Here is a 22,500-nt window from a genome sequence, read left to right on the forward strand (position 1 = left end):
TCCAATTGGGAGCAATATATGCAGCCAGCAACAAAAGCAGTGATGCCTCACCAGACCAGGATTAGGGACTTTGGGACTGGGCCCATTGGAAACAGTGGAGACATAGTTTGGGAAAGTGGGGGACTACATGCTCATTTACTGCACAAAATAAGGAGTGACTGTGTGTCTTATCTTTTTTTTCTCCAATTTTTATCTGGCAGGCATCACTGCTTTAATTGCAGACTATGCCATTTGATAGAATTATTGGGTTAGATTTGTACAGGTGATATCTGAATCCCTTAATGTTAAATGGATATTTGTGGGACATAATTCATGTGTTTTTAATATTATCAGTCATTAACAAAGTAAATCTTGTTTCAAAAGGTAAGGATTTTCTCTGCTTGGATCAAGGATATTGAGCCAAAACCAACCCCTACTCCATGGGGTGCTAAAATGCCCCTTGGTCAGTTGATGACTGAATTCTCTAACTCAACTGGAGGAGGTAAGAAAGATTTGGTGACCCTTTTCATTCTTATTCATGTATCAAGTTTGCAGTCATATTCAGGAATATACTTCAAAGCAGTTGGTGAAAATACTAATTTGATAGAAAATACATTTCTCCTTAATGTCTCATATCCTCTTGTAGGTGGTTGGGTGCACAGTGTTAGTTTCTCTGCTGATGGCAACCGAGTGTGCTGGGTTGGACATGATTCCAGTCTTACAGTTGCGGATGCTAGCAAGGAGATGTCCAAGACCCAACTAAAGACCCAGTACCTGCCATTTACTGCTGTGTCTTGGGTCTCGCTCAATTCTCTAGTTGCAGTGGTAAGTTATATCAATTTTGTTTTTGTTTTTCTCCATTTTTTCATAGCCATGAAAAATATTAAATTGTAAAATTAGTAAAATTCTTTAGTATTTACATTGTATTATTCATGTGAAGATTACTACAATACACAAGAGTACACAACACTACTTCATACCATATAAGTACATTGGTATCTGGTGTGTAAGTAAAGCCAGTTTGCAAAATTTAGCTTAATAATTGTTTAGTATGTTTCCTAGCTTCTATTTCCATTTCTATCCAAAAGCACACCTATTCATCATAATGTATGAGGAAGTTGTATGTTTTTCATTTGAAAAATGTGGTAGGGGTCCTCATACTATTACTTTACCATAAGTAACTTAATTTTTTTTCTTTTGTGTGTGTGTGAGTGTTTTGTTTTATTTTTTATTTTACTTTACCAAGTTGTTTCAATATAGGGAAAGAGCTAAGTTCAGGGGGCCTGTCTGCTATAGTTAAATTGATGCACATATTTGGAGATTGTTCCTATTTGACATCCCTATCTCCTCGTTTTACACACAACATTTTACTGTGCTCTTTCATTCTTCTTATGTTCAAAATTATAAAGTCATATAACTTTACTCTTTCTGTAACATATTTGTACACTATAATTATGTCACAGATTTTGCTTCTTTCATCCAAAGAAGGTGGTGTATTTTCTATGTAGTTTATATGACGATATGTGCCTCCAAAGGGGTCTCAGACCAATTATGCAGCAGTATGTTTTTTAAATGTTTTGTTAATTAAACCTTCATTTTTAACATGAGTATTAACATATTCATGTCAAGAGACAGAGTACATTAGTACTCTGTCTCCTGAGTATAGTGCATTAAGGGGACCGTTCTGGTCTTTTTTTGCCATTTTTTGTCCATCTTGCCGAAATCGAGTTTAATGTATTTTCAAGGAGTTTCAGGCCCTTCAATTCTCCCCTGAAAATTTCAAGGCCTGACTGTTATTTTTTAGGTGGTAGCAGCCATTTTCGTTGTCAACCTAAATTTTTTTTTTTTTTTTTTTTTTTCACATTATCTTATAAAATAGGCAATTGTGACGCAATGATTAGAGATGATAAAGATATGAGATTATTTTCTGAAAGCATATTAAATTTCACATAAGCTGAGACCAACCTTGATTTTTTTGGAATTTAATAAATATGGCTAGCATCCAAAAAATAACAAAGAAATTTTTCTTACAAATAAATAAGTATGGTAAGCTATTCATATGGAGTATTTTATTTTCTTTGTTTTCATTATACATAGTTAGTTTGATCTATGAATAAAACATTTTAAAAATTCAACTTCCCTCCCTCATATGGGGGGGGAGGGAGGATTGCCAAATGATCCGGATCACCACCAAAATTTTATGGAATATAAGTTAGGCCTAGACACACCTCATGTATAAATTTCATTAACCCATTGCCGACGGGTAAAAATGTTTGGCAAGTGGACGTATGGACGGGCTTGTTGGCGCACATCGGCAGTTTCATGTTTGCGCCCGGCTCGATGGATAGTTTGCGAGCAACATTTAGCACCTAAAAGCTTTTATTGTGCTAAAATTTATAAAAATATTAAAATTTTGAAGGTATACCTTTATCTTAGGTGCCATTGCCTAAAATCTTAACCATATAAATGAAGATGCTACCATCGGAGAAAAACAACCTCCATCCGATGAGACATGATGCCCCCCGGCATTCGGTCCACAACAGCCATGGCATGTACGTACATGCCACCTAGCGGCAACGGGTTAAAATCTGTTCATAACTTTTTGAGTTAGAAAAAAAAAAAATCATGAATCTGAACCATAGTCTGCATCACCACCAAAGTGCAATAGGTGTCTAAGTTAGGTGAAAACACATCTCTGGTTAGAATCTCTTTAAAATGTGTTCTTAACTTTTAGAAATATCGGATAACACAAACAAACAAATCAATAAACAATCAACAAACAAACGGAAGTAGCAATAGAAATAAACAAAAGGTCATGGGGTACACGAAAACGATCTATATGTGCTTACATACCTTATTTACATATTTTTACACAGCCCCGTACTTGTATTTCATCTTTTCAAGGGATTCTGAGTGTGAAAATTGGCAATGTGGCCCTGTAGAGTTAAAAACTAGTGATCCGCATGTGCAAAGACGTGTGTCATGGTCTGGCGACGCCTGGCCACACTGAGAACGGTACATGTATGATACCCGCCCGATTGGAGAATGGTTATTTTTTTTACCAGTATTATGCGTTGTAAAACCCCATTAGAGCAACAATAATTGGTAAATAATAGATAATTGTTTCATATACAAGTATTTTGTACATGATTTGTCATGTAAAATGGAAAAATAATGAAAAGGAAAAAGATCGTGATGTTTAGGTCCTTCACATTTTTACTCATAGCACACGTATTTTCAGTCCGATTTTAACGTATTATGGTTCATTTTGTAGCCGAATAGTAGATCTATTATATGCTGCTGCAATAAGGATTTGTAATATTTTCATGTGCGTCTTATGAAAGTCATATATTTTTAGTATCCCTTTTTAGGGTGTCGAGATAGTAGCCTTCTTAAAATATTTACCCCCCCAAAAAAAATCAGATTGATTTCTAAAAATTGGCTTCCACATATAGTAGAAAGGTTGTTCTATTCAGATATGAAATCAGAGAAATTTTTTAAAATGGTCAATGTAGGCCTACAGACACCCCCAGATCACTGCCACCATACATCACTACGTGATATTTTGAGAAAGTGTTACATGCAAGACTTTTCATATACCTTATTTTGTTGATACCAAGATAGTGATGGAAATATAAAGAAAACGAAAAACAGAAAGAAAGAAAGAAAAAAAAAAGTCGAAATCGAAAAAATTACTTTGAACAAGCACTAGATCTGGGATGAATCTGTTTAAAAATCACATCAGAATGCATGTATAATTTTTTATGGATTTTAAATAATTTTTGCACTTTTGTCAATTTTCAAAATGATTTCGCAATTTTTCATTTTTTTGACAATAATTCAAAACTGTTCGGCTGATTAAAAAAAAAAAAAAAAAAAAAAAAAAATGACCACAGGGATCAGGCAGGGGTCTAAACAAAAGGGTGTGAGTTTCATCGAAATCGGCAAAAAAAAATGTATGTTTGTCACTATTAGATAAAGACACTGGAAGTGAAGGGAACCTCCATTTGATTTTAAAATGCAGCTACAAGGTATTAGGAGCCTATTATTGTGATTGGAGTACTGTGGTAAATGGGATGCATCTAACACTTGTCTGGTGGTTCATCTGTAGTAGCTATGACTTTGCAACCTGCATAACTCAGATCAACATATTTCCCAGGTTAGGTTACCCCAGGTCCACAGCCTTGTCCTCGCTCTCTCACCAGCAGTTGCTTCTCGTGACTCATTTCCGAGACCTGACTGATCGACACAGACACTTTGCAGCTCTCTTATTAGACCATAGGCTCCCCTCGTGTGGGGTTCACTGACACAGCTTTGAGATCCTGAACCGAAATCATCAACTGATGATCCTCCCGAGCAGCTCAGCCAAGGAGCAGCAACACAAGGGTAGTCATGCCCTTCACTGACAAGGGAGACTCTTTGGCTCCCCCGTACATACCATTTCCCCGAGCCATAACAGTGGGAGCCACCATTTTACCACACTGGTGACCACTGGAGTGTTACGTTCAGTATTTCCTTGATCTCTCTTTGGAGGGGGAGTACTTGTAGCAGTCACGACCTGCAACCTGCACAACTCAGCTCCATTTTATTTCCCAGGTTGGATTGCGTCAGGCCCATAGCCTTGTCCTTGCTCTTTCCACACCAGCAGGTGCTTCTTGCAACTCACTGTTAAAACCTGACAGTTTGACATTGACACCTCACAGCTCTCATCAGACTGCTGGCTCCCCACGTTCCTTGGTCATTGACACTTCTGGATACTTAAGCTTCGTGATCCAGAACCAGGATCATCAACTCGCAATCCTCCAGAGAACCTCAACCAAGCAGCAGAAACCCAAGGGCAGCTATGCCCTTTGTTGACTGGGAGCCTCTATGGCACCCTCTTGATCTTCACCTCACCTACAGCACCAAGCTGTAACAGTGGGTGACTCACACCCACAACAAACACTCCATAAAGAGATGTAGACCAGTTCAAGTAGTAGATGCAACCCATCTACTACAGTAACAAAGCAGCTGGGTGCAGAAGGGAAACTGCCAATTTCTACTTTGGCTAACCTTTATTACTGATGCTGTATTCCATTTTCCAAGTTCTTCATCCACAAAATTGTATTGATGGTTATCTGGGTTGATATTTGAGCCTAAATCATTGATGAAAGAGATAGACATTGCCAAAACTTTTCCTTGAGGTACTCTGCTAGCTAGTCATGTCCATGTAGTAGTGCTTCTCTGTATCTATTGTATTTATTTGTCGTGCATGTAGGAAGTCTGTCATCCATTTGCAGATTTTCCTTTTACTCCATCTAGGTGTTTTAATTTTCTTTATAGTCTATGATGTGTATGTTAATGTGTATCTGTCTGTATGCAGTGATGTGTGGATGGGTGTTGTGAGTGTGTTATGCAAGCACTTGTATGTTCATGATTTTGATTATAAAAATATTAATGTAATTTACCTTATTGTTTTAGGGTCATGGATGTTGCCCGATGTTGTACAGTGTGGATGACATTGGAAAGCTGACTTTTGTAACAAAGTTGGATGTTGCACAAAAGAAGGAGACTGGAAGCCTTAGGTAAGGATAATTTTCTTTGCCATTTCATATATATTTGTTTTCTATGATGCATCTATATCCACAGGAAAGAGTAGTGAATTTTATTATATTCATCTTTTGAAGTTTCAAGAATTATATAAAACAAATTTAGAAGAATCTTCAAAATGTAGATATTCTGCTACTTATAATGCATCTTGTTTTGAAAATGGAACATGAACAACATGTCTAATTTTGTAAGAAAAAAATGATAATATCCAAAGTATAAAGATGTAATGCTAACCATGAATAAGCAACTGTGATATGAGGATTCACCAAGAAACAAAGTACTACTATTTTAAAGATGCTCAAAGAATCCTAAAATAGCATCATACAAGTTTTGGAAGGACGCATATAGGATTAGTTTTACGATTGATAAGTTGCTAAGAAAGATGAGTGTATGTGAATAATAAGAATTACAGATTTTATGATGTTGAAAGTGCTTTTTTAAAATTACAGCTTGTCTCCATAATATATATTTGGTTCAAGGCACATCAGAATAGCTTAGATTATATAAATATTTTTCTAAATTATTATTACTTAGATTCCAAATTTTTCTTTGATACATAGAGAAGTGAATCCCATTGAAAGGTAAGATGTTGGTAAGCTGGTTGTGAATTGTACTGTACATGGTTAAACTTGGAAAGACAAATTAGAGAATCCTCATAGTAAATGAAACCAAGTTGAATCCCAAAATTTTGTTTTTTGGCATATTCGAATGTTGAATGTTGGCAAGGCAGTTAGGTTTCTAAGACTACGTGTCAATAGTTGTTCCGTAATTGAATAATGTGACTTGCATAGAACTTAGATGAGGTGGCACTAGAGTGGCTAATTTTTGTATTGTAAAATAAGTGCTAGTTGTTGGTGACTGTTGTACGTTTTAGGTCTTTTCCCCAGATGAGTAATAAGCCAGATTTTTCTTTTTCTTTTTTTCATCTTTTTTTAATTTATACCTTATATTATTTCTAAGATAATATCTTTGTGATTGTTATCCTTTATGTTTGTTGTTGCAGTAGTACAACTAGCTTTACCATTCTACTCTAATTTCTTTTTATATATTTTACTTTTATAGTCAACATTTTCCATTTATTTTTTGCATATATGTATCCAATAATTTGTTTTAGATAAAACTGGAAAGAGTCAGTTCAAGTATTTTAAAGAATCAAAAATATTTTCCTTTTGCACTTACAATAATTATATTAAAAATAAAAAAGTATTTGCAGATGCCAAAAAACAAAATACCTTTATTTGCCTAAAATCACGTATTTAACGTATTTGATTCATAGATGTTTTGACTGTAAATTGTAAGTGATTTTTTCTCTGACCATACTTTCATCCAAGAGTAAGTCTATAGATCATACCAGAAGCCATATGTATTAAGTGATTGCTTTAACTCAGAAAGCTACAAATTTACAAAAAAAAGAGGAACAAAACAATTTTAAGCCATGTGGTTCCAGGTTCAAAATGCACATTTGATACACTGAATGAATTCTAGGTTTAGAAGTGATAGACAGTGTTTAAGTGAAATGATAAATTTGTGTAATGAGTTATGGGTAATGTTAATTTCAACTAGCTTTTACACATTTTGCAGGTGTAAAATGGAACTTATTTTTTGTATAGGTTTTTTCCTCCAAGGTTGCTGGGAGATTTTTAAGATGATAGCTGATGTATTGCAGACATTTTCCACTGCTGTGTGATTTTTTAAAACAAAGATTTTCCCCCTACAGCAGCTGCAAGATTTTTTTATTTTGATGTGAAAGATGGCCAACATTTTCATCTAGGAAAAAAAACATCCATATATAATTTCAAAATATTAGATATTAGTGCTACACACACATACACATACACATGCATACAAAGTAGAAATACTGGAATAGATGTTTCTCATCTATGTTTTGATTGATGTGGCAGATTCTCTTATTTCATAGTTGCTAGATACTTCTTTCTTCACTGGCTATCTAGCTCAATCAACTGGTCTTGCTGTATATGACTTATGCACGCCAGGAGAAATAGTTTGAAAATGTGTGTACTTTGTGTAGATTTTTTTTCCTCACATTGTATTTGTTATTCAGTGTTTGAATTTTTACTATTAGTATTCATATCTTTCTATTTTTCTAGTCATTATAAAATAGATTTAACATGAGAGTTGTTAAACCTGGAATTTTCATCCCATCTGTTTTTCATCACTTTCTTTTTAAGTATAATTTTATATCATTAAGTTATACTCTACCTATAAAAAAAGTCTTTGTAGTATCAGATTGTAGGGAATGATAAAGAACTTGACAATGTGGTATAGTTACACATCAGTTAATCATTTATATAATTTTTCATGGGATTTTGAAAGGCACATTGCTCATAAAGATTTGCTATCTACTTATTTTTTTCTTAAATTGTCAACAGTGCCATGAAGAAGTTCCAGTCTCTTGACCGCACCGCTCGCTCTGACCAATCAGACACAACCCTGGCCACTGTTCATCAGAACACCATTACTGGCCTGGCCATCTTCTCTGGTGACAAGAGTGGAGCCAATGCCATTTCAACCTGTGGAGCGGACTCTCAACTTGTTATCTGGAACTTTAAGGTGGGTTAAAAACGGCAAGTGTTGAGACAAGAATGATATCTGTTTTTAAATGTTCCTAATTTTCTGTAGGGGAGGGGACAAGGAAAGAATCTAAATAAAACCTTTTAAAACTATTCAAAAGCAAAATTAGCCTGTATTGACATAGGGTTGAAATGGTTATAAAGTTAGTTCTTCTTTTCAGATTCTTTTATTTTGAATTGTCCATTTATCTACTAAATAATTATTGTATTTCATTTATCTTTCATTCACAGTCCTTGGAGCAGTCCCTTGGAGATCTACACATGAACTAAGTCCATGCCGAACATGTGCCATATCCAGTTTATATTCAGATGTTGCTGTTTGGTCTTGCAGTCAAAGGAGATGATTTAAAAAATGAAGGAATTGCTGGAAATATTCAAATATGATGATTGTGTGATTTTGTTGGAATTTTGTAGATTGAATTTGGAACAATTATTTCCTAATCCAGTTGTGATTCCATTCCAATTGCTTGAGAATTTTTTACAAGTGTTTGTTTTTAATGTGTTAATGAAGCTAATTTACCTAAATATAAAATGAAGTCAACTATTAACTGTTATTACAACAAGTACCTCCATTGTTTGACCAGTGTTAAGTAAAGCATTCCAAGTAAAAAAAAAATAAAATAAAAAGAGGAAATTGTGTTTACTTGATTTCTGTCCATGTGTATTTCATCCTTCACTTCCATTATGACAAAAACGTATTTTGTCGTTAATCCTCAGATCAATAATATTTCTTTGCCAGTTTTCTGAGATTCATGTTGTTTCTATATTTTTATTGATCTGAAAACCATCTTATATTATTCATCCCCTTATGGTATGGTCATCAAAGAAGTTGCTAAAAGTGAAAAATTTCACTATAGCAGAGACCATGTATCCAAGATTAAGAGGGAAAATGAATTTGACAAGGTTTGGGGAACAGATACCTGTTCCTAGAGTTGCAAAGTATTGTCAAATGCAGTTTTCCTCCACTTAGAAATTTCTATACAAAAAAGTATTGCTTACTACAGGGGTTCCCAACCTGGGGGTAACAGGGTACTTTCTGAGGGGTCATGGAACAACATGAAAATTATGATGTCAAATTAAAGTGAATTTTATATATATCTCTCACATATCAATGTATTGGAATCTTTCCATGAAGTGTTTCTGTCCTGTAGCATTTGATATCATTATACTATTCCCAAGTAATAACTGAATCTGAAAAGATGAGAAACAATGGGGCAATTGAGATAACTATTTTATTTTTTTGGACCACAGAATGAAAAAGGTTGGGAACCAATGGCTTTCTGCAAGAAATTAATGCAAAACTTTCTCTAATGGTACTGACCCCACCTAATACTGACAAATATATGAGTACAGCTATTAGCAGTAGCAATATTATGAGTACTGCATTGCTGTTAGTTTTGAAGCGTTTTTCCTAGTAGTTGTAGTAATTACTTTTCAGCTAAAAAAATATGTGGTATGTATCAACTGCATGTTACAAGCTTTTAATCAGCTGAGAGTGACAGGAATATTCTCATTCTAAGGAAAGCCTTTCCTATGATACAGGTAGTGTAATACAAATAAAAACTAAAGCAAAGGAAGGTATGGGTCACAAAATGTATTCCTCAAAAGCAACAATAAACTAAGCTAAGGATCTATAATACTTGCACTCATGAAATGCCTGAGAATTCGTTAATGCTATTTCCTTAAAGTAATGAAGAGCTATACTTCAAAAACTAAAGCTACTATTAACATAGTCATATTATGATTAATATTAAACATCTGAAGTGAAAACCATATATAAATAACACCACTTGTGTCCAAGAAAAAGAATATGAGCCATATAGTTGTATAGTTTCAAATTAAACTAAGGGGAAGCAGTGCATTAGCATAGAGACTCTTTGCACTTTAAACCAGGTTTCCTTACACAAATATCCTAATGTGATTACAGAATTCATCCTGAAACTTTGCTTCTCTTGTACATCAGTCTGAAAGGAGGTATTTGCTTTGAAACTAATTGGTTATCTGATACTATCATGATTTGATTTGAAAAAGGATTTGAAATAGTATAGGTAAACAATTTCTGGAGACATAAGCATCAAGATTAATAACAATCTTTTTCAATATATGTTTAGCACTGTAATAAAGGAAACTAACAAATATGGGGACAATCAATTAGTTTATTTCACAAGATTAAACCACACTTTTCATGAGTACATATCTGAAGAGAGCCACTCCATTTCACATGGAAAAGTACAAAGAATGTAATTAATCTCAAATTTCCAAAATAATAATGATGAATGAAATGTATCAAACATCAGGAACTACAACTTGAGTCATTCGTCACAGCTCTAACACAGAGTAACTTTGTTCTGATATTGTGCCCAGTCCTTTGATGGGTGCATTGGAGGAATCACCCAATTAATGGGAATGGACGAGGCAAGGGGCGTGTTGTCCTCTGTACAGTACCGGTCCCATTCAAACCTGATGAATGAAAGTGGCCAAAGATAAGTAAATAAGCAATTAAAGAATGAAGCAAAGTTTTAAAGCCTTCAGTTTTAACGCCCTCAGAGGGCATCTACAGCATACATGCCCTGTCCAGAGGGTTTTAGTTTAATGATTTTGTTTACACAGTTGGTTCCAATAGTACTTAGTCTCTAAAGCATCAGCTATGAGGCCTACTTGATCTTTTCTGTTTACTTGGACTTTTAGAAAGGAAAGGTTTTATTTTTACTGCTATTTTGTTAATAATGTTGTTAATAATGATAATAACTTTAATTATTAATTGTATTAGAAATAAAATCTTTTACATGAAAATTCAAGGACTGCTGTTCGTAGGCAAGGTTAGCTAGGCCAAGTAATTGAATCTTCTTTGACTAGGCACTTAAACCATTTATGAGTAACAATAAAAATACAGAGGACTGCATGTACCTGGTTTCAATGGATTAATAATGGAGATAACACCTCCAAATTTTTAATTTGAAACAATATTCAATTGACAAAATCAAATGATTAAAAAAAAAAAATCCATACAGTTGATACATTGTAACAATCAGAAAATCTGTCCTCAATCAATCTGTCCTGACCAAAATATTAGTTATAAAATATAGATCTCGATACTAACAGCATGAAGAACCCTTTTTGATTTTCTGAAATTTCAACCATACTTTTGAGCACAAGACTCAAGGAAATTCTATAAAATAAGTAACCATATAAATCTGACGCCTTTAGAGAGAAGATCAATTACTTATATAAAACCAACAAAAATTCAAGGTTAAACTAATGCCTTAACTTTGAGGTGACATCCTGTAACAGCATGGCTGACCTTCCCACAAATGAGGATAATAGCCTCTCACTTCATGCCCAATTGAGCCTGCTCCACATTATGCTCACTAAATAGGTTTTTTTTTTTTTTTTTTTTTTTGGCCCTGGTGCCAGTAATTGAGCAGTCCATCAAAAGTAGGCTTATAAATATCTTTTTAGCTTCACTATCTAAACAATAATTGTATGTGCTACAGCTAAGAGCACAGAGCCTATGTTCCCAGTTTTTTGCTCATAAAAAGATAACAAACTGAAACTGTGACTTTCTTGCCATACAATTGTGTTTCTTTTGAGCTCTCCCCCAGGGGAATCATTGCCCCTCTTTCAGAAACTGGATAATTGTATAAAATATCTAAAGATAAGGGGGTTAAATAATCACTGTTCCTAAAAATGAGATGAACATGGTTTCCTATTCGGGTAACATTATCCCCTAAAAAAATAAAAAAGACAAAATATTACCTTAACATTTTTTTCTCTCTTCTTTTTTTTTGAATAATGAAATTGGAAAGATATTTAAAGTTAAGTTATTTTCACTATTATCATTTATCTACTGCAATAATCTCATGTATGAAAAGAAAACTCAAACTGTGTTCCATGCAAACTTGTTGCAATCCAATCAGTGGGTTGATTTGCTATATAAAGTAAAATGCAAAAGGAACCATTTTAGAATCATATTTTTTGTTTCTCAGGTACTATTCCTAAATATATGTAATACCTTGATATGTACTTAATACTTTAGTGACATTTATATGGAAAATAATAAACATTATAACTAGTGATACCTGGCCAACTGACCTCTGTGGAATATTTTTTTCATATACATGCAATGTAACAACAACAGAACAATCATTGAAGTAATTCATTAAAAGAAGAATATTTTCAACTGAAAATGTCAAACAATGGATGATAGTAACCAGTTAACAGAGTTGGGATGGAGTAACTTTTTGTTGTTTTATTTTTATTAATTCTATGTACTTATTGCTTTGTAAACTTCATAAAAGATGTACAGGCTAATACATATGACCAGAAACTCACATGCAGGCTCTAATAATTGAATTCCCTGTCAATTATCTTTATATTTTTCTTACATAAAAATCCTGAAACAGAGTTACAGTAACACCTGTTACTCAATGAAGGAAACATTCTGGCCCAATTGTTTATAGGGAGCTTTTCTATTCACAAGTATGAAACTACCCTAAACACATTTATGACCATGGGAATCCATGCCCTAAATGATTGTCCCATTCTAGTGCACATTCAGAACATATGGTTCCAAAATATTTACCTTCTTTGCAAAAGTATTTCCCAATTGTTGTCCGCAGCAGTAAACTCCTTCATTGTATCAGTGTTGATTGGAGTAAAGTCACCAAAAAGCAGCTTCCTCATTGCTGCCTCTCTTTTACTAACAACAGCATTTACCTCATTCCCTTACAACAGAAATAAAAAAGCAAAATTAGGATACATGTGCAGATGGAAGTCAATCAGTTTTAGCAAAGAGGGAAAGATGGAGAGAGGAGAAGAAAGGAGAGAAGAAGAGACGAGAGGAAAGATTGAGAGACAGATGGAGAGGCAAGAGAGATAAAGAGAGAGAGACATGAAACAAAAAGAGAAACACATACAGCCAGTTTGTTAAAATTGTGCTAGGCCCAACTCAATTAATATTCATATATACAGACATGCATATATACTGAAATAAGGCATATCTCTCTATCTATTTGATAGATATACATTTACTTAGCTATCTATCCAATAGATATGCATGTCTAGACTGACAGATATGTATTTATTTCTGTGTATAGGCAAGCCTGTTTAATGAATACTCATTTGCTCAGGCTTTGCACAATTTTAACAAACCAGTCGAGAGACAAGTTTAGAAGAGCGGGGAAGGGACAAGGAGACAAAGAGACAGCTAAAAAAAGACAGAACAAGTGAGAGTAACAATTATAATGCAACAGAACAAAGAAAGATACAAGTGAATAAAGTATATAAAAAAAAAATATATATATATATATATATATATATATATATATATATATAATATATATATGTGTGTATATATACATATATAATATATGTATAATATAAAAAAACATTACCGTCAGAAGGTTTCTGGGCTGCACTTTCACCCATCATCACTCGAAGCGTTTGTTCCTCTAGCTGGTATTCCTTAACCTGAGTTGCTACCACTTCACTGATGCCTTCTACAAATTAGAAAACACAAAATAAGTTAAAATCTATGTTATGTCACAAGTTTAACGCTAAGCCACCAGGGATGGCATGTGTGTAAATGCCATGTCCACTGTGTTTACTTTAGTAATCGTTTTTACACTTGGATGGCTCTACACATACTAAGTCACCAATCAGTCAGTTATGAGTACTACCTGTCTCACCTGTTTACACTTTTTTTTTTTTTTTTGTTAAATATTTCCTGGCATCTAATATTGCAATTAGTAATGTCAATAAGACTATAGTATTTATGATGTCTATGATAGAAATAACAGTATCAATATTGACAGCATTAGTGGAAAAAAAAAAAAGTCCCACAAACTCAAGAAAAGCAAAATCAGGTGAGGTCACAAGCTCTATTAATTGACTCTTTTGTTGCAGATCCATCAATGTGCAGAGACATTTCGCAAAACAATAGTGCAGTGAACACAACATTTTGCCACAGGCTTTTCATTACTGATGTTTAGCGTTGTATTTCTATTAAATGTAAAATAGTTGTATTTACAGCATAACGTGATTGCACTTGATATAAGCTTAGAAAACAGAATGATTTACAAAATGCTACATAAAATTTGCAGATCATAGAAAGCATAATTGAAGAACTTATGCGGGTACATTTATCTGTATATTTTTATATGCTATCAGTATCAAATATCGCACATAAAACTCCTGAATATTAAATAAACGTATGGAATGAGAAAAGAGAAAACAAAATAATATGAGCAGCTACACAATGAATGAGTGCTGACTGTATGAAAAGAGAGAGGGTCCTAGGGGAAGGGGGAAGGGAATGACTGATAGTTTAGAAGGATATACAGGGAAGACTGCATTTAAGACGTTACCAAGACATATAGAATGTCCTGGGAGGTATAGGGGTAGGGGGATAGCTTTTTTTTTTTTTTTTTTTGCTTTAAGGCTCAAAAACTGATACTAGACAGTATTAAATATACTAGCTAACTGAGAAATTGAAAAATTAAGTCCACATGTCTCCATCTGGGTGCACTCACACATGCACTATAAATCTGGGTTCATATGCATGGGTGAACAATGTGTACATGCATTCTCCACAACAAGCTCTCATTTATCCACATATTATTTAGCGAGTTCGAAAAATACATATTACCTTTGGTCACCACTTAATGTTATTAGTGAGGCAGATTCTGGATTATAGTGAAAATGATGATATCTATAATTACCCAAAATATTTTAGCCCCTACAATCTGCATGAGTTGACCATCAAGTCATAAAAAAAATTGGCTGTGGGCTGGGTTGATGCAAATTTGCTGTCTTGAGCATTTCAGCTGAAGGCTGGGGTTACAGAAATGACTTGCCACAAGTACAAAAACACTTGGAAGGCAATTAGACTCATTTGGCAAATTGGATAGGGCTTTATCTCTATTTCCCTCAATAAAAGAGTGTGGAATGTACTGTCTATGAGCCATGACTGGAAGAGCGCCTTCCTCCAGGGAGGATGTTTCCATGCTTAGGATCCTATTCCTGCCTGCAGGTTGTATTACAGGTTATGGAATATTATGAAGAAGAAGGAAAGACACTTATGCAGAAAAAGATAAATAACATTGCAAAGGGGAGGCATGGAATCTTGTCACTGCAAGAGTCTTCATGTGCACCCAGCCTATAAACCACACACCCGTCAAAGTAGCTGCTTACGTAAGGTTATATAATCATTTCAATAAAATCTGATAGTTTTGTGTGGTACAACCTATTATAACATTTATAACATTGTATATAGCTATTTCTGCTAACTATTACCTTGATCAGGTTGAAAAAAAAGTTTATGGCTGGTTGAAATATCCCATACAGTAGCAGAATGACTACATAACACTAAATACCTTTCATTCACAAGAAGAAAGAGACGAAAATGTGACAATGCCATTGGTTCATGGAAAGGTGGACCTACAAGGGGAGGGTCATGGGTGAAGTTGATGACTCACTCATAAAGAAAAAAATCACAGGAAAAATGCCACTAGTTTTTGTCACATTTGTGGCTTACAGGACTGTGCATATTTTCAATAACTAGCCACAATTGTGGGATATAGGACTGTGTGGTTAATATGAATATTTCTTTAACTCAGTGATTCAAAGATAAAAGAATTTGAAGGTGATTTATATACTAGTTTTTGTCGAGTTATAACCATCTTCTATAATCCTTTCTTTCCAGAAACTCAAAACTAAACAAAACAGACTGCAAAAAATTAAATATTGTAATCTCAAATAGACAAGAATATGTACATAAGACATCAGTAATCACTAAAAGTAGAAAAAAAATTAACCAAAAACAGTGATTTCTTAAAAAGTTTTATCTTAATTTAATGAGATACAACTTGTTCTGTTGTGCTAACATGTTTTCTAATTGTTTACAGTAATTAACTGCAATTTCCTTAAGAGAGAAAACTTAATTAAAAATAAACTTTCTAAATTGTATTCACATCTATGGATTTATTGCTTTTTCTTCTTTCTCTACAGAGACAATTATTGTCTCTTTAGTAGTGGTACAGTCTCATTATCTATAACAGTAAAATAACAGTATTGAAATATGGTCATGCATCCTTAATGTGGTGCATTACAATAAAGAAAAAGAAATATAAATTTGCAGTTCTCAAAATATGCTTTCAGACCCTTAGAATCTGTAATTTCTTAAAATTTGAAAGCTACAACTAGAGTAACAGTGGCTTGTAAAAACCTCTCCCCTTGGAGGCCTATGCACATGCATTTATTCTTAATGGTTAGCTCTGGGCTGACTATGCATATTTAAAATAAACTGCAACATCTGCTGCAAAAATCAATCTTGGAGGCTATAATATTCTATAAATACTATGTCACTAATAAAATATACTAGAAAGTAACCATTGGTTGAAAAATACCACTTACTTTTGGTAGAAGAAAAATGAAGATCATCTATTGGAGCTGACATATAACCATGAGAAGCACCTTTATTAATCCTTGCCTGCCGCAGGGTTGTCAGGGATTCTAACAATTGTTGCATGCGAGAGGCCTCTGTCTGCTTCTGCCGGACCTCTCCTAATATACTATCTGCTTCTAATTCAACAGCTTTTTCCTGTAGGTTTTGAAAATTGATACTTCTACCAGTACTATATAGATTCTTAAAATTATTTCTCTTAAACACCAACTAAATATATAAATTCAATTACACTGAAATATCATTTTTACTCAATAGAATAGTAAGAGATCTATTAGAACAATCAGGAACAAGGAATATTCAGGAAACCATTGTACAAATAAAGCAATAAAAACAATATTCTTCATATTTTTTCCCCAATCACTAACCCTTCTTTTTTCTTTTTCTTGTTCCTCAAGTTTCTCCCTCCAAATATCAATCTTTTCCTCTTCTCTCTGCCATGCCAGTTTCAATTCTTCTTTGTCACGTTTCATCCTCTCCTTTTGTTTCTTGATCTTTTTTCTTTTGTTTCTTCTGCGGCTTATCAACTGCCTCACTGAGCTGATGAATTCCTTATCTAGGAAATGGCTTTCTATTTTGAGCAACTTTTCCTAATTACAAAAAATGTATCATTAGTCCTCCATTAGTCAAAATGAAAACTGAAAAGAAAATCAAAAGAAAGGACAATAAATATACAATCTGTCCATCCCATTTACAATGACTAATTGGAAATATTAACCATATGTTTTCTGTATGTAGAATAATAAAAAAGACTGAAAAGCTTTCAGAATGCAATCTGTTAAGCCTTTTATATGACCTATATATAGTGTACTGAAAAATGTATCAAATCTACCTTAATATCCTCAGCTTCCAGAACTAAATTATTCCACATATGATCGTCTGCTATGTCACAGCTCAGTCTCATCTCATCTCGAAGTTCCTCTAATCTTTGAGTTAAAGTCCTGAATTTCTTGATCATCTCCTGTACATCTGAGAGCTGAAAGTACAGAATAAATAAATAAAAATTATAAATGTACCAAGACACAGCTGTCTTTCCTATTCTGCCCTGGTACTTTGAATCTAATTGAAGTATCTTTCATTATCACAATTCTCTTTCTTATATCTTATCCATTCATGCTTCATCTCTTAGTTTTGTTTGCTTAATAATGTTCACCAGAAAATATCTTTCTCAATGTTTTTGTTTATTTACTTTAAAGGAAAGTTTGTTTTGAAATGTATGTAGTTCCTTGACAAATAATTCAAACATAAGCTATTCTATTTTTGCTGTGCGCATCTGAAAGTCCTTGGACTGTCTAACGGCCCATCCACACAAACAAATACTGTCTACTGTTCAAGCTAAATTAACTGACAACAGAGCGCCTGTAACATTGGTTTGAGTAAAATCCCCAGATAAACCTGGCAGTTTGACAATTTGCTTTTGTAATCATTATACAAAAGTCAAATCTTTCTGGCTGGGCCTGTGCTATGCACTGCCAGCCCACCCGCTTCCTCCCTACATCGAGTCATGATGTGTATAAACGTAATACACCAATAAGTCATGACAGCTATATGCGTACCTGTCAATAAAAGGTTAAATATACACATAAAGCTGAAATTAAGGAGAAAGAAGGAAAGAAGGCAAAGAAGAAAAAAAGATCATCAACTCCATTTTCACTTTCAGGACCTCTTTTCTACCTAGTAGTTTATATATCTACTGAATTTGCAAAGTTATCTTATTTATTCTATTGATTACGGAACATTATCTATCACATCAACAACAAAGGTTATTACTAATTTGACAGTGTTGAAACTATTAAAAGTTTCTGAAGTTGTTATTTACTTGCTCATGCTTCTTTTTGTCAGTCAGTGATATTGTTATATTCTTATGACTTATTACTGCATTCATTTTGCTGTGGTCAGGGATTTTATAAAATGCGCATACCATGAAAACCAATGCTAATCATCTAATATTTTTTAATAACAGAACCCTGAGCTACTGATCTATTTCAGAATTTTCTTCCTCTTGATCACAGGCTCTTTCTTCTCTTGTTAATATACAGTTAATCCTTTCACTGTGTCATCAAATCTAATAATCATTTTTGTAATACTGTCAGTTATTGACAATGCAAGAAAAAATATATTTACTGTCTGCATTACAGTTATATGCTTTTTACATGAACATTGTAGTTGCTTTAATTTTGCAATGCAGAGATATTTCATATTTCCCTTCTTGCAATTTCTTTCATTACAATAGGGTAATTCCACTTTCCAAAATCGATTATATCAAATGGTTGTGCAATTGTATCCAGTTATCAGAGCAAAAGTTTTTACTCTTCCTCACTTCATGTGTATATACTTTTCACAATCATTAACAACATTTTATTTAATATCTTTTCAATTATCAATAGTTCCTTATCAATTGTGGTGAAAAAAGTTTTCCTATGCCTGCTAAAGAAAACGTAATCATAGTGGTATTGTTTCTTTTTATGTAGACAATTTTTCATTTGTTCTGATTTTTTGTTGGTCATAATTACTGTTATGTTTCATTTTGTCATTTGAATTGGTAAAACTATGTGTGGAAAGAATTTGAGAGTATATGAAACAATGAGCTTTATAGAAAGCCCTGATCTATAAAGTGGATAACCATTTAACTCAATCATGCTGGGATGACTTCATAATAAGTCATAGATCACTTCTCACACTGGGATGACATTGTGTCATGCACAGTTGAGCCTGCTCTAAGTTGTGCACACTAAACAGTTATGTGCTCTTTTGGCCCTGGTTGTATTTGTTGAGGGGGAAAAAAAACTTAAATAATGGCTGAAAGCCACTTTTTTGCTTAATTATCTAAAATGTGTTGCAAACAAGAGCATAAAGAGAGGGGTGGTAGTTTTATGCTTCCCATGGTTCTAATCTTCCCCTTGATGGGAAGAATCCACAAGCATCCTGATGTGTTGTTTGGTATGGCATTTGTAATTGGGTTTTATAACAGCAACTCAACCAACGTATCAAATGATCATTATCCTCATTTCTGTGAGTCCCCATGCAATACACATCAAACTGAATGCACATAACCTTCTGCCTTAAACGAGTCCTGAATTGGAGATCTCTGATGAACTTCACAAATTTTGTGTTCCCTTACAAATCTTTAAGTAGAAACAACTGTTTAAATTTACTGCAAATCCTGAAGTCCTTTCATGAGGTTTGAGGTTCCTCAATAATACAAGCCTTAAATTTCTTTAAGAAAAAAGCAGTAACAACTGTAATTCAATTAATTAGATAATAAGTACATTGTCTGAATGTCCCTTTTGCAGTGTAACTTATCTGCATGAAATATTCACTTCCATGTTATGTCAAATATGTCTAAATATGAATATTTATACTTGCTGTTTTTCTATTTACCTACATATAATGTCAGTGAACCATTTCACCAAATATCTAGTAAAATCATATCTATTATTGTTAAAGTGGCCTAGACCTTACAGCTCATGCTAGTATCTTAAAAAATCTAAATTCAAAGACTGTCTACTTAGTGCAAAGTAAAATCCAGGATACTTATCAAAATCATAGTAATTGCAGATTACTTTATTAAATTGCTGTGGTAAATGTCTACTTGCTACATGAGACATAATGAGAAAGAACAAGAAAGGAAAATGCAAGAAAAAGGAAAGACAAAGGAAGGAAAAATACCATAGATAAAAAAAAGGATGAGGCCAAGTACATCAAAGCCCTCGAATATTCACCTTAACAGAATTGGTTGGTAGGTTCTTCTTGGCTGGCTGTACTTGGCATCTTTGCAAGATTCTTTGCTCAAAGTTGTTTATCCACTTCTGGTCTTCATCTAACCCATCAGTTTCTTCTTCAAAAATGGTTTGATAAGTAGATGATTCTGTGTTACTAGAACTGGGTGATGGGCCACCATGCCAAGAGGTGTTGTGACATTTACTGTAATACTGCTGGCTAGAGATACTTGCATGACCTTGGTATGTACTAGGAATAGGTGGATGCACAGAGGAGGATGGTGGAGGCTGGATGAAGTCATTTACAGTGAAATGTTCTCCTTGGAATGTTCTCTTTGGTGGGTTATGATGGAGATGAGGTGGCAGATGACTACTCTGTGTACTGCCATTTCCATCATCAGTTGATTGTAGATGTACTGGCAGCTGCTCATGGTCTTGTGGAATGTTGCTGAAGCTGTCAAACTGAACATTACTATGTTCTAATTGTGGTGAGGATCCTAATGGCATCTGTGTTCCTAGGGGGGGTGGTGCTCCTCTTGGTGGAGGTGGAGTGCTAAACCCTAAAGGTGGTGGTTCTCTATTCAAACCAAAAGGTGGTGGTCCCCTGCTGAGTGGTGCAGGAGGCCCCCTGTTAAATCCTATGTATGGTTGTGGTCCAGCCATTTCCATCGGTGGTGGTCCTTTGTTAAAATACATGGGCAGAGGCCCTTGACCCATTGGTGGAGGACCTCTGTTGAATCCTACAGGTGCAGGAACTCTATTCATTCCATCATTCAGCTCTATAGGTGATGGGGCCCCATTTGTGACCACTGGTGGAGGAACTCTACTTGTATCCATACTAGTGATGTCAGGTTATGATAAAATCTAAAGCTGTGTTAATAATTTATAGTGAATGGATTGTAAGGACAAAATGAATCAAACCTATAGATTGATCCCCATTAGGACTAAATTAGAAGTTTAAACAAGATAGAAGCTACAATTCAGGCAGTTGTTCTTTGTATAATTTTCTATCTTTTCTTCTATTCACTCTTACACCTATTTGTAAGTAATAGTTTAAAAAGAAATATCAAGAAATGGGCCCCTCTGATTATTTCCAAAATCAGAAAAAATTAGTAACACAATGCACCTTTTCAAAGAAAAACAGCTTGTAATGTTTGTTAAGTCCAATAACAGAGAAATGAGAGTCAGATTAATGTTTTACACTTGGCTTTAAACAAACTGTAATCCAAGAATGTGAAAAATTAACACAATCACAGTTTTAAGGCGACGAAGCATCACATAGGCAATCAGTCTTACGATATCAGGCCCAAGTTTTAAGTATTATATCACATCTATGTTTAGGAAAGGGATTTCATTAGCACACACTTTAGCTCTGAAAATAAATGCCCAATATTTATTTTCACTATTTCAATTATCAAATTTTCAATCAACATCTGCTAATACTCTTTTATTCAATCTTTCTTTTTCTTTCACTTTGAAACAGAATTAAAATAAATTTCACTGAGTGTGGAATGAGTCCAAATTCAGATGTAGCATGCATGTGCAGATAACGATAAGGACTGATTTAGGCTGTAATATGAGAGGCACTTTCTTCAATGACAGCCTTGGCTGCAAGATACTCTTCTGCTTCTTCCAATTCAGTCTGTAAGTAGATGAGAAAACAATTCAAAATAATAAAATAATGTGCTGCTGATGTCTCATATATTCAGTTAAAATGTATTACTTTCTTACAACTTCAATGCTTCATGAAAAAATAAAGTAATAAAGAGAATTAAAAGGGGTAACACAGAAATCCCTTGACACTATGACAACACCCATACAATTCTTCTCCCCTTGCCAAAATAAATGGTCAGTCAAGTTACCTCTGTTTCCACAAGGGTTTTCAGATCATGGTAGGCGGCATTGAGGCGTTTCTGGGTATCAGGAATAACATTCTGTGTTTCCTGCAGCAGCTGGTCTTGCTTTTTGATGTAGTAAACTTCTTGACCTGGAAAAAAAAAATGTGCAACATTAAATTTTCCTATCACAAATAAAAACAAGAATTCTAGAATATTTATATATTCAAACCATAACATCATCATTCACATATCTATTATCCAATCATCCATAAAAAAATACTACACATTGTCATACAATGCACACACGCACAGCAATGCATCCA

The 22,500-nt window shown here is 34.1% G+C and overlaps 3 protein-coding genes across 8 annotated transcripts in view; 1 reads left to right on the forward strand and 2 right to left on the reverse strand.

The window, feature by feature from the left end:
- Positions 1 to 8,793, forward strand: part of Arpc1 (Actin-related protein 2/3 complex, subunit 1A) — a 17,993-nt gene extending 9,200 nt beyond the window's left edge. For all 4 annotated transcript variants that reach the window (XM_027381863.2, XM_027381872.2, XM_070120978.1 and 1 more), the window contains exons 6-10: positions 364 to 481; positions 626 to 804; positions 5,440 to 5,543; positions 7,959 to 8,139; positions 8,391 to 8,793. In XM_027381863.2, coding sequence (XP_027237664.1) covers positions 364 to 481; positions 626 to 804; positions 5,440 to 5,543; positions 7,959 to 8,139; positions 8,391 to 8,429 — 621 coding nt within the window. In that variant the 3' untranslated portion in view covers positions 8,430 to 8,793. The remainder of the gene's footprint in view (positions 1 to 363; positions 482 to 625; positions 805 to 5,439; positions 5,544 to 7,958; positions 8,140 to 8,390) is intronic.
- A 1,508-nt stretch (positions 8,794 to 10,301) lies between these two features.
- Positions 10,302 to 21,176, reverse strand: LOC113828821 (programmed cell death protein 7). The gene is made up of 7 exons (XM_027381852.2): positions 20,343 to 21,176; positions 17,453 to 17,596; positions 16,989 to 17,210; positions 16,572 to 16,758; positions 13,553 to 13,657; positions 12,742 to 12,883; positions 10,302 to 10,619 (listed from the first exon to the last, which is right to left on the reverse strand). Exons 1-7 carry the CDS (start codon positions 21,174 to 21,176, stop codon positions 10,487 to 10,489), a joined length of 1,767 nt encoding a protein of 588 aa, XP_027237653.2. The 3' UTR covers positions 10,302 to 10,486.
- The window catches only part of Tbca (Tubulin binding cofactor A), an 8,897-nt gene continuing 6,566 nt past the window's right edge, over positions 20,170 to 22,500 (reverse strand). For all 3 annotated transcript variants that reach the window (XM_027381899.2, XM_027381905.2, XM_027381912.2), the window contains exons 3-4: positions 22,202 to 22,326; positions 20,170 to 21,981 (exon numbers count right to left, since the gene is read on the reverse strand). In XM_027381899.2, the coding sequence (XP_027237700.1) occupies positions 21,904 to 21,981; positions 22,202 to 22,326 (203 nt within the window). In that variant the 3' untranslated portion in view covers positions 20,170 to 21,903. The remainder of the gene's footprint in view (positions 21,982 to 22,201; positions 22,327 to 22,500) is intronic.

This window comes from Penaeus vannamei, chromosome 1 (assembly GCF_042767895.1).
Source record: "Penaeus vannamei isolate JL-2024 chromosome 1, ASM4276789v1, whole genome shotgun sequence".
Lineage (NCBI taxonomy): Eukaryota > Metazoa > Arthropoda > Malacostraca > Decapoda > Penaeidae > Penaeus > Penaeus vannamei.